This window comes from Typha angustifolia, chromosome 9 (genome assembly GCF_048772165.1).
Source record: "Typha angustifolia cultivar Huaian chromosome 9, ASM4877216v1, whole genome shotgun sequence".
Taxonomy (NCBI): domain Eukaryota; kingdom Viridiplantae; phylum Streptophyta; class Magnoliopsida; order Poales; family Typhaceae; genus Typha; species Typha angustifolia.
The window spans coordinates 13,043,305-13,054,856 of record NC_133247.1 but is presented as its reverse complement, the minus strand read 5'-3'; the positions used below and the strand labels follow the sequence as shown (position 1 = coordinate 13,054,856).

General features: G+C 39.2%; 1 protein-coding gene across 2 annotated transcripts; it reads left to right on the top strand.

Moving 5' to 3' along the window:
* Positions 1-1,112: 1,112 nt before the first annotated feature.
* On the top strand, positions 1,113-10,293 carry LOC140767018 (DExH-box ATP-dependent RNA helicase DExH12-like). 2 transcript variants are annotated; one of them, XM_073106760.1, is made up of 5 exons: positions 1,113-1,272; positions 1,452-2,179; positions 2,271-4,517; positions 6,368-6,757; positions 6,855-10,293. In XM_073106760.1, exons 2-5 carry the CDS (start codon positions 1,478-1,480, stop codon positions 10,029-10,031), a joined length of 6,516 nt encoding a protein of 2,171 aa, XP_072962861.1. In that variant the 5' UTR covers positions 1,113-1,272; positions 1,452-1,477; the 3' UTR covers positions 10,032-10,293. The 2 variants fall into 2 exon arrangements, with proteins under 2 accessions (XP_072962861.1, XP_072962862.1); XM_073106761.1 differs by having other exon boundaries at positions 1,126-1,272; positions 1,457-2,179.
* Positions 10,294-11,552: the final 1,259 nt, after the last annotated feature.

Sequence of the window (11,552 nt, the reverse complement as noted above, 5' to 3'; positions counted from 1 at the left end):
GTACAGATTGACAGATCCGATCCGATCCGATCCGATCCGTTTCCAATTTAGGATTTTGGTTTTACGTAATTGCTACTAATAGTTTTAAAAATATTATTTCTCCTAAAAATATTATTTCAAAATATAATATTGGAAACGTTGCCTTTTTTTTTTTTAGGTTATAATATTTATATCAACCTTAAGTCACTTGAATGATTAAATTTAAAGATACTAAATCAATTGAAGTTCATGTGAGAAATATATATGACTAAAATAATTTTATTCTTTTTCATATTGGAAAGCCTATTAAGTCCTCTATAATTTTATTTCTAATAAATATCTTGAAATTTAATTATTTCTATAGTTTAAATTTGATTTAAGTTTTATTCCCCATGTAACTTGTTAGTGGATCGATATATTCTTAGTTTGTTAAGCTAAAATATTTAAATTAATTTTAAGCCACCTAAATAATTAAATTTAAAATACTTATTAGAGATAAAATTATAGAATACTAAATAAGCTTTCCAACACATATAAAATAATGTCGATCATTCAAGAAAGATTTTTTTAAACAAAATAGTTTCATTCACTCTTTTGGTAAATCATCTTCATTTTTTTTAAATTTATAATATTTAAATAAATTTTAAAATCACCTAAATGATCGAATTTAAAGATATTCTTCAGATACGAAGTTTTAGAGATTTATTATATAAAATAATATAAATCAGGTTCATATTGAAAAGATCTTAAATTAAAACTTCAAAAATTATAGTGCAATTTTTTAAATAAAAAAAAATAATAGAGAAAACGATGGGGAGAGGAGTAAGAGCTCAATTTATATTTTGTGTATAAACTGAGAATATGTTATATCATCACTTTACTTCGTTAGATAAAAGGAGAGAGTAAATCGGTTAAAACTAGTGAAAATATAAAGAATTTGCAATGGAAAAATAAGGAAGAAGAATTTTATTTATTTAACTTTAAATACATCTAACTAGCTCATAGTATGACATTTCGAAGAATATAATAATATATATGAAATGTGAAAGATTTTCGGTGGCAATTACGTAAAAAACTTCATTCTATTTATCACTACCGCCTCAGCCCCATGCCGACTCTTTTACGGGTATATCAAGTAGATGGGACCGATGCCTGATGGTGCGTGCCCTAGATAGCATATCCCAGCAGCTTGAGCCTTGAGGGACAGAAGGAAAGCATTTGTGGCCCTTTCAATCGACCTGCTTCAGCTTCAGTTTCAGTTTTAGGTGGATCTCTTCGGCTTTAGGGTTTAGGGTAAGCTCCCAGTCCTCCTCTCAGTCTAGTCTCTTTTACTTCTCTTTTGCCATCGTCTCTTGGTTTTACCATCTTCCTCTTCCCCTGGATTCACCTCGCACCTTCTTCCTTTCTTATTCTTTTGTTTGGTTCTCTACGTCGGTGTGTGTGTGCGTTTCATGGACTTCTTTTGTGGACAGGATAGTAGCTAGATCCTTCCAGCGCCATGGCTCATTTGGGAGGTGGTGCCGAAGCCCACGCCCGATTCAAGCAATATGAGTACCGAGCCAACTCTAGCCTTGTCCTGACCACGGATTCACGGCCACGCGATACCCATGAGCCAACCGGTGAGCCCGAGTCTTTGTGGGGGAAGATCGACCCCAAGAATTTTGGGGACCGAGTGTATCGTGGAAAACCCCCCGAGCTCGAGGAGAAGATCAAGAAGTCGAAGAAGAAGAAGAAGGAGCGTGACCCAGCGATCGATCTTGAAGAAAGGAAGGACAGCAAGCGGCGCCGCATCCAGGAGGAGAGTGTCCTTTCGCTAGCCGACGATGCAGTATACCAGCCTAAGACCAAGGAGACCCGTGCAGCCTACGAGGCTCTACTCAGTGTTATACAGCAGCAATTTGGTGGGCAGCCTCAGGATATTCTCAGCGGGGCAGCTGATGAGGTGTTAGCCGTTCTGAAGAATGACAAGGTCAAGAACCCTGACAAGAAGAAGGATATTGAGAAGCTGTTGAATCCCATCTCAAACCAGCTCTTTGATCAGCTTGTGTCTATAGGGCGGCTCATCACTGACTATCAGGACGCAGGTGATGCTGCTGGTGCAGCTGCAACGAATGTCAATGATGTGACACTGGATGATGACATTGGCGTTGCTGTGGAATTTGAAGAGGATGAGGAGGAAGAGGAGAGTGACTATGATCAGGTAATTGTTGTCACACTGCTCATCTTCATTGTAGTTCTTTTATTTAATTGACCAACTGATATTAATTTGATATGTCCATTCTTGTGTTCAGGTGCAAGAGGAATCAGAGGATGAGGAGGATGCACAAGAATCCAATGGTGCTGGTGGCATGCAGATGGGTGGAATAGATGATGATGATATGGAAGAAGCCAACGAGGGGCTGACCATAAATGTTCAAGATATTGATGCTTACTGGCTTCAAAGGAAGATATCTCAGGCATATCAAGAGATTGATCCTCAACATAGCCAGAAGCTTGCAGAGGATGTGCTCAAAACAATTGCCGAGGGTGATGACAGGGAAGTGGAGAACCGGCTAGTAATGCTATTAGATTATGACAAATTTGACCTTATCAAGTTGCTGCTTCGTAACCGGCTCAAGATAATATGGTGCACTCGCTTGGCCAGGGCAGAAGATCAAGAGCAGCGCAAGAAGATTGAAGAAGAAATGGTGAATATGGGACCAAGTCTTGCTGCAATCCTGGAGCAGTTGCATGCCACGAGAGCATCTGCAAAGGAGAGGCAGAAGAATTTGGAGAAGAGCATAAGGGAGGAGGCTAGGCGGTTAAAGGATGAAAGTGTTGGAGCAGATGGGGATAGGGATCGGAGGATTGTTGACAGGGATATGGACAATGGGTGGTTGAAGGGTCAGCGTCAGTTGCTTGACCTTGATAACATTGCTTTCCATCAAGGGGGTCTTCTAATGGCAAACAGGAAGTGTGAGCTCCCTCCAGGTTCTTACAGAACCCCTCATAAAGGATATGAAGAAGTGCATGTGCCAGCTTTGAAACAGAAAGCATTCTCTCCTGGAGAGGAGCTCGTGAAGATATCTGATATCCCGGAATGGGCTCAGCCATCTTTTGAAGGCATGAAGCAATTGAATAGGGTTCAGAGTAAAGTTTATGAAACTGCTCTTTTCACACCAGAAAACATTCTTCTCTGTGCTCCAACAGGTGCTGGAAAAACCAATGTCGCTATGCTTACAATTCTTCATCAGATTGGTTTACACAGGAAGGATGGGGTTTTAGACAACAGTAAATATAAGATAGTCTATGTGGCACCGATGAAAGCATTGGTTGCTGAAGTGGTTGGAAATTTGTCTCATCGCTTAAAGGCTTATGATATTGTTGTGAGGGAACTTAGTGGAGACCAAAATCTCACCCGCCAACAGATTGAAGAGACTCAGATAATTGTTACAACACCTGAAAAATGGGATATTGTCACTAGGAAATCTGGGGACAGAACCTACACCCAACTGGTGAAGCTTCTTATAATTGATGAAATTCATCTTCTTCATGATAATCGAGGCCCTGTTCTCGAGAGTATAGTTGCTAGGACAGTTCGACAGATTGAGACGACCAAGGAACTTATTCGTCTAGTTGGTCTGTCAGCTACACTTCCAAATTACGAGGACGTAGCACTGTTTTTACGTGTTAATCCATCAAGAGGTCTCTTCCATTTTGACAATAGTTATAGACCCTGTCCTCTTGCACAACAGTATATAGGTATCACTGTAAAGAAGCCTCTGCAGAGATTCCAGTTGATGAATGAAATTTGTTATGAAAAAGTTATAGCTGCAGCAGGAAAACATCAAGTACTAATCTTTGTACATTCGAGGAAGGAAACAGCTAAAACTGCTCGGGCAATTCGAGATAATGCGCTGGCTAACGATACATTAGGTCGGTTTTTAAAGGACGACAGTGCCAGCCGTGAGATTCTTCACAGTCAAACAGAATTCGTCAAGAGTAATGATCTTAAGGATCTTTTGCCATATGGGTTTGCAATCCATCATGCAGGAATGGCAAGAGTTGACCGAGATCTTGTTGAGGAGCTTTTTGCTGATGGACATGTACAGGTGTTAGTTTCCACAGCCACCCTTGCCTGGGGTGTAAATCTACCAGCGCATACTGTTATTATTAAAGGGACTCAGATCTATAATCCAGAAAAAGGTGCATGGACAGAACTAAGCCCTCTAGATGTGATGCAGATGCTTGGTCGTGCAGGCAGGCCCCAGTATGACTCCTATGGGGAAGGCATAATCTTGACAGGACATAGTGAATTGCAGTACTATCTCTCGCTGATGAATCAACAACTCCCTATTGAAAGTCAGTTTGTGTCGAAATTGGCTGATCAGTTGAATGCAGAGATTGTCCTGGGAACTGTTCAGAATGCTCGAGAGGCATGTACCTGGATTGGCTACACTTATCTCTATATACGCATGCTCCGTAATCCAACCCTGTATGGTTTGCCGGCAGATGTCCTGGACAGGGACAAGACATTGGAGGAAAGGAGGGCTGATCTGGTGAGTTAAAATGCTTCACTTTTACGGGTGCATGTTATTTGTTCATATTTCGTAGTGTTGGTTTGTCTTAGCTGAATCCTTTTTAACTCAATTATAAGTTTTTGGTTATCTTGAAGTTGAGGGTTTGCGTTTCCTTTTTTACCTACTTGGATGAGGCATGGAATTATTACCTTCTACATGGAGTCATTTGATAGGTGTGTGGTAGGTCTTTAAAGGAGTCCAGTTAATCTCTCCAGAGGGATGCTACGGATGCAAAATAGGCTGCACTATTGTGATGATGATACAGAACTAATTGATGCACATAAACAACTAGATGCATCAGAACACAAGCCTAAGGAGCTACAGAATAATACAAATAAATTATTGATACATACAGCTCAAAGTATTACCATTTTAAATCTGAAACTTCTATTAAGTTTGAATTCTGAATGTAAATGATCTAGTGTGTAGCTGAACAGAAAGAATTGTTATGGATAAACTAGTAGTTGAAAGAATTAGGTCAAATAAGTTCTGGCATTTAGTCAATAATAAGCTTTTCAGATAATAATTTTGTGTAAAAGGTCTCAGAACAAAGTTTCAGATTTTGGATGTGCTTTAATTTATGCTTGCACTAGATAGACCATAAAACCTTTGTCCTCAATGGCTTTAACATGATTTCCTTGGCTTTAGCAGAAGATAGCAACACTCAGCAAAAGATAGGGAGAATTGGATAGGAGAAATAACTCATTTGTTGATGTAGGAGATAGTAGGAGAGGTAAAGAAGGGAAAAGGAGAAGAACTCAGTGGACAAGAGGAATGAAGTGAGAGGGAGAAGTCACAGCTAGTATGCAAAGAGAAGGGGAGGAAGGTGATTTCTGCTGTATAGATAGTAGGAAAAGAGAAGGAATGGGGAGGGGGAGAGAGGTCACACACAAAATCTGCCTTCTTTTTGTTTCATCTGGTACATTTTAAAATTTGTGTGGCCCAATTAGGAATAATCTAGGAGTCCCTATTGGTTAGATTTAGGACTCAATTAGGGAGGATCAACTCAATAGGAAGCTTAATTGGTTCCTATTTAAGTTGTAGTCTTTCCATCTTGACCTGTTGGAATAGCTTGTCAGGTCATCAGCCCTTGAAGGATGTCCTAATTTGAGGTGGGAACAAAATTTTCCCCCAAAACAATGTGCATAGCAATTTTGGTTAACGGAAGAATGTCCAATTTTTTTCTTCTTGCCCAGGAAACAGATCACTGACTTGGTAGTCAAGTATAACTCAGTCCTCTGTATGGTTGAACTGGTAGCTCAAAAATTGGTACGGGTTTCAGCTTAACAAAATTTGCTCCAATTTAACAATTGACCCAAAATCGGACCTAATTAAACAAAATAAAGGAAAGTTAGCCTAAGGCATGGATTGAACTTCGAAGTAAGTGAACTCACATCAAACTGCCAATTGGACTATAAGCAGACCAATTGATCTCTAATCCAACTTAAAGCTGATTGAGCAGTGTTGCAATATCAGTTACCTATAGGTCTAGGAAGACTGGTATCTCTTTTTACCATTGATTTGATAGCTAATTTTACCATGGGAAATTTCTTTTTCTGCTCATCTATTATAGCTAATATTCAGTAGAATAGAAGGATCTCTGATTAATAGTGTACCTTCCATTAAGTCACCTTTTCTCTTAGTATACCTGTATGAAATATTCTTCTGCTTCAATTGACTCATTCAAAGAGATCAACATTGATATTCTTTGATTTCATCATTGAGAAGTATTTTAAAATCTTTCTTCTCCAGTTTTTTTAATCTGGCCTACTGGACCTCACTCTCTTGGTACAAGATGATGATTATTTTGGTGTTTTGATATACTGCAGATCCATTCTGCTGCAAATATATTGGACAGAAATAATTTGGTCAAATATGACAGAAAGAGTGGATACTTTCAAGTGACAGACCTGGGCAGAATTGCAAGTTATTACTATATTACTCATGGGACAATATCAACATATAATGAGTACCTGAAGCCAACAATGGGCGATATTGAGCTTTGTCGATTATTCTCCCTGAGTGAAGAATTTAAGTATGTAACAGTAAGGCAAGATGAGAAGATGGAGCTGGCAAAGCTTTTGGATCGTGTACCAATTCCTGTCAAAGAAAGCTTGGAAGAGCCTAGTGCAAAGATCAATGTTCTTCTGCAAGCATACATATCTCGACTGAAGCTTGAGGGGCTTTCCCTTACTTCTGATATGGTCTACATCAGACAGGTACTTTGCCGTTTTTTGTTTTGGATACTATTGAATTTCTTCATACATGAAAATGAATAAGCTCCCCTTGTTTACTTGTGCTATATCATCTTTGCAGAGTGCAGGCCGCCTTCTACGTTCACTATTTGAAATTGTCTTGAAGAGAGGATGGGCTCAGCTAGCCGAGAAGGCTTTGAATCTGTGCAAGATGGTTGATAAGCGCATGTGGAGCGTGCAAACTCCGCTGCGCCAATTTAATGGGATACCAAATGAAATTTTGATGAAACTGGAAAAGAAGGATCTGGCCTGGGAGAGGTATTATGACCTCTCATCACAGGAGATCGGTGAGCTTATTCGTTACCCGAAGATGGGGAGACAACTCCACAAATGCATACACCAGTTGCCAAAGCTAAACCTTGCAGCGCATGTTCAACCTATCACTCGTACTGTTTTGGGTTTTGAACTGACAATAACACCCGACTTCCAGTGGGATGATAAAGTGCATGGATATGTGGAGCCGTTTTGGGTTATAGTCGAGGATAATGATGGTGAATATATTCTTCATCATGAGTATTTCATGCTTAAGAAACAGTATGTGGATGAAGATCACACTCTGAACTTCACTGTGCCTATCTATGAGCCACTTCCCCCTCAATATTTTATTCGTGTCGTATCAGATAAGTGGCTTGGATCACAAACAGTTCTACCCGTCTGTTTCAGACATTTGATTTTACCAGAGAAGTACGCACCACCTACTGAATTGTTGGATTTGCAACCTTTGCCAGTGACTGCATTGAGAAATCCGTCATATGAAGCTCTTTATGATACATTCAGGCATTTCAATCCTATCCAAACACAAGTATTTACTGTCTTATACACCACTGATGACAATGTTTTGGTTGCAGCTCCAACAGGCAGTGGGAAAACCATATGTGCAGAGTTTGCATTGTTAAGAAATCATCAATTGAAGCTCCAACGGGCTGTATACATTGCTCCAATTGAAGCTCTTGCAAAGGAAAGGTACCGTGACTGGGAGGAAAAATTTGGAAAGCGCCTTGGCATTCGTGTGGTGGAGTTAACTGGTGAAACTGCAACTGATTTGAAACTCCTTGAAAAAGGACAGATCATAATCAGTACACCTGAGAAGTGGGATGCTCTTTCCCGTCGATGGAAGCAGCGGAAACATATTCAGCAGGTCTCCTTGTTCATAGTTGATGAGCTTCACTTAATTGGGGGAGAAATGGGTCCTATCCTGGAAATAATAGTTTCTAGGATGAGGCGTATTGCTAGCCAGATTGACAGTAGAATCCGTGTAGTAGCACTTTCAGCTTCACTTGCTAATGCTAAGGACCTTGGGGAATGGATTGGTGCCACTTCTCACGGCCTTTTCAATTTTCCACCTGGTGTGCGTCCTGTACCACTGGAGATACACATACAAGGCATGGATATTTCAAATTTTGAGGCAAGGATGCAAGCGATGACAAAGCCTACATATACTGCTATAACTCAGCATGCAAAGAATGGTAAACCCGCTCTAGTATTTGTACCCACACGCAAGCATGCTAGGCTGACTGCATTGGACTTGTGTACATATTCAAGTGCTGAGGGTGGGGAAAAGCCTTCTTTCCTTCTCGGTTCAGAGGAGGAAATGGAGTCTTTCATTGCAGGTATCAAGGAAGATGCTCTTAAGAGGACACTCCCTCTTGGTGTTGGCTACTTGCATGAAGGTCTTACTGACCTTGATCAGGAAGTTGTAACGGAGTTATTTCTTAGTGGAAGGATACAAGTTTGCATTGCAAGCAGCTCGATGTGCTGGGGAAGGTCCTTGCCAGCCCACTTGGTTGTAGTCATGGGGACCCAATACTATGACGGGCGAGAGAATGCTCATACTGATTATCCTATAACTGATCTTCTGCAGATGATGGGCCATGCTAGTAGACCTCTCAAAGATAATTCTGGGAAGTGTGTCATCTTGTGTCATGCTCCTCGCAAGGAGTACTACAAGAAATTCCTTTATGAAGCCTTCCCTGTGGAGAGTCATCTGCATCACTTTTTGCATGACCATTTGAATGCTGAAGTTGTTGTTGGTGTTATAGAGAATAAGCAAGAGGCTGTGGATTATCTTACCTGGACTTTTATGTATCGGAGGCTCACGAAGAATCCCAACTACTATAATCTGCAGGGTGTAAGTCACAGGCATCTCTCAGACCACCTCTCTGAGCTGGTGGAGAATGTGTTGAGCGATTTGGAGTCGAGCAAGTGTGTGGCTATTGAAGAGGATATGTATCTTAAGCCTCTGAACCTTGGGTTGATTGCTTCGTATTATTATATCAGCTACACTACGATAGAGAGATTTAGTTCATCTTTAACCCCAAAAACTAAGATGAAAGGACTTCTGGATATTCTATCTTCTGCTTCAGAATATGCAAACCTTCCGATTCGACCTAGTGAGGAAGATTCTATAAGGAAGCTGATTCACCATCAAAGGTTCTCCTTTGAAAATCCCAAGTGCAATGACCCACATGTGAAGGCAAATGCATTGTTGCAAGCTCACTTCTCTAGGCACACTGTGATTGGAAACCTAGCAGCAGACCAGAGAGAGGTGCTTCTCGCTGCTCATAGATTGCTTCAAGCAATGGTGGATGTTATTGCAAGCAATGGTTGGCTTACTCTTGCTCTTTCTGCGATGGAGGTGAGTCAAATGGTGACGCAGGGCATGTGGGAGCGTGACCCCATGCTTTTACAAGTCCCACACTTCACAAAGGAGTTAGCCAAGCGATGTCAAGAAAATCCATCAACAAGTGTTGAGACTGTTTTTGATTTGGTGGAGATGGAGGATGATGAACGGCGTGCATTGTTGCAGATGTCTGATTCTCAGTTGCTTGACATTGTCAGATTTTGCAACCGCTTCCCTAACATTGATATGGCTTATGAAATCCTGCACAGCGAGGATATAAGGCCTGGGAAAGAGGTAGATTTGCAGGTTACCTTGGAACGTGATCTTGAGGGGCGATCTGAGGTTGGACCAGTTGATGCTCCTAGGTTTCCAAAACCTAAAGAAGAAGGCTGGTGGGTTGTGGTTGGTGATAGCTCCACCAATCAGTTGCTTGCGATAAAAAGGGTCTCACTTCAGAGGAGAGCAAGAGTCAAGCTTAACTTTAATGCTCCTGTAGAAACTGGAAAGAAGACATATATGATTTACTTCATGTGTGACTCCTATCTTGGCTGTGACCAGGAATATAGTTTTGCCATTGATGTCAGAGAAGCTGGAGGAGATGGAGATAGGAGCGAGTAAACAAATATTCCTAGAATTGTGGCGGTTCTCGGAGGCTTTATTACATCTTCCTAGTGGATTCAGAAAATTAAGCCTGAGTTTCTGTAAAGCTTTGCTGTGGCCTATTTATTGTTGTTATGTTGCCCCTTCCCTAGCTTTGAGGTTCTGTACTTTGGTAATGCTCTATTATTATCGTTTTGTTAAACATATGCAGATGAAACATATGAATGTATCTTGATAGGATGATGCCTCTCGCGATATCTGTGGGAGTTCTATTTCATTCTGAATTTAGACTGATAGAGTACTATTTCATTCTTAAATTGGATAGGCGTGCTGAAATGGTCAAGGCTTATTTCGGTTCTTTGTGCAAATTAACTATATATTAACTTGCTAAGATTAAGCTTTTGGTGAGATTTCTCGACGAAGCTTTTTATTAAGTGTTGATAACGTTTTAAGTGATCTTTTTTGCATGCAACGAAGAATGGCATTCATATGTTATTACTGACTTAATCAATATTAAGAATGACATAGGTAGATGTTAGATCTCCATAATAGTGTCTCTTGCCAATGCCTGGAGGAATTTAATGGTTTGAACCCTGTATTGAGGCAATGGGAGAGGAAGTGGAAAGAAATATTGCTTTATTTTCGTCATTGCTTTCTTTAACCGCAATTACGAACTGAATCTGGATTATCAAGTTGTTATCCATCTTTCGATCCGCTTAGGCAAACAAAAGAAGCTCCTTAATAATGTGTGGACAAGGATTGCCTTGAGAGATATTCGACAAATTTCCCAAAGAGAGGGTACGGTTGGCCCTGTTTTATGACTCCGATCTTTAAAGAGACTTGTTTTCAAAATTCGGGATATATGTTTCAGGTTTCAGTTTATATTTTTATTACAATTTTTTTATTTCATTATTTTTTTGAATGATTTGCTCTTGTCTTACCTTTTAAAATTTTCTAATAATTTTAATTTTTATATAATAAAGTAAAGAGAAATTATAAAAAAAAGTTCTTTATTCATTGGCAAAACACAGAATATTTTGGAGACTTTCTTATTATGTGAGACTGAGAGAACAGTTGTGAACATTTTTTAAACTTATTGTCTTCATTCTTGTCTTCCTCCTATCATTATAAAAAAAAATTGCAGTTCTAAAAAAAAATTACGATGGTGAAAAAAATTATTTTGCTCATATTTTTCTTATATAAACTCTAATCAATATTACGTTATATGTGTTTGAAAACTTATTCAGTATTCTACGACTTCATCTCTAATAGATATCTTTAAATTTGATCATTTAAGTAAGTTTAAATTAATTTAAACATTACAACTAATTAAAAGAGTTGTTTAAATAACTTTTAAGTCTTTGAAATAATTAAATTTAGAAATAATTATTAGAGATAAAATTATAAAAAGATTAAATAAATAAGATTTTCAACGTATATAAACTTATACTAGTGTGAGCTTTCACAAGAAAGATATGAATAAAAAAATAAAATAAAATTTATTATTTAAATAATTGAATTTCAAGATATATTAGATAA

Excerpts from the sequence above, each read along its gene's own strand:
- LOC140767018 (XM_073106760.1), top strand. The coding sequence starts at position 1,478 with ATGGCTCATTTGGGAGGTGGTGCCGAAGCCCACGCCCGATTCAAGCAA. Across the intron at positions 2,180-2,270 it reads AGGAGAGTGACTATGATCAG|GTGCAAGAGGAATCAGAGGA; the intron begins GTAATTGTTGTC and ends TCTTGTGTTCAG. Across the intron at positions 6,758-6,854 it reads ATATGGTCTACATCAGACAG|AGTGCAGGCCGCCTTCTACG; the intron begins GTACTTTGCCGT and ends TCATCTTTGCAG.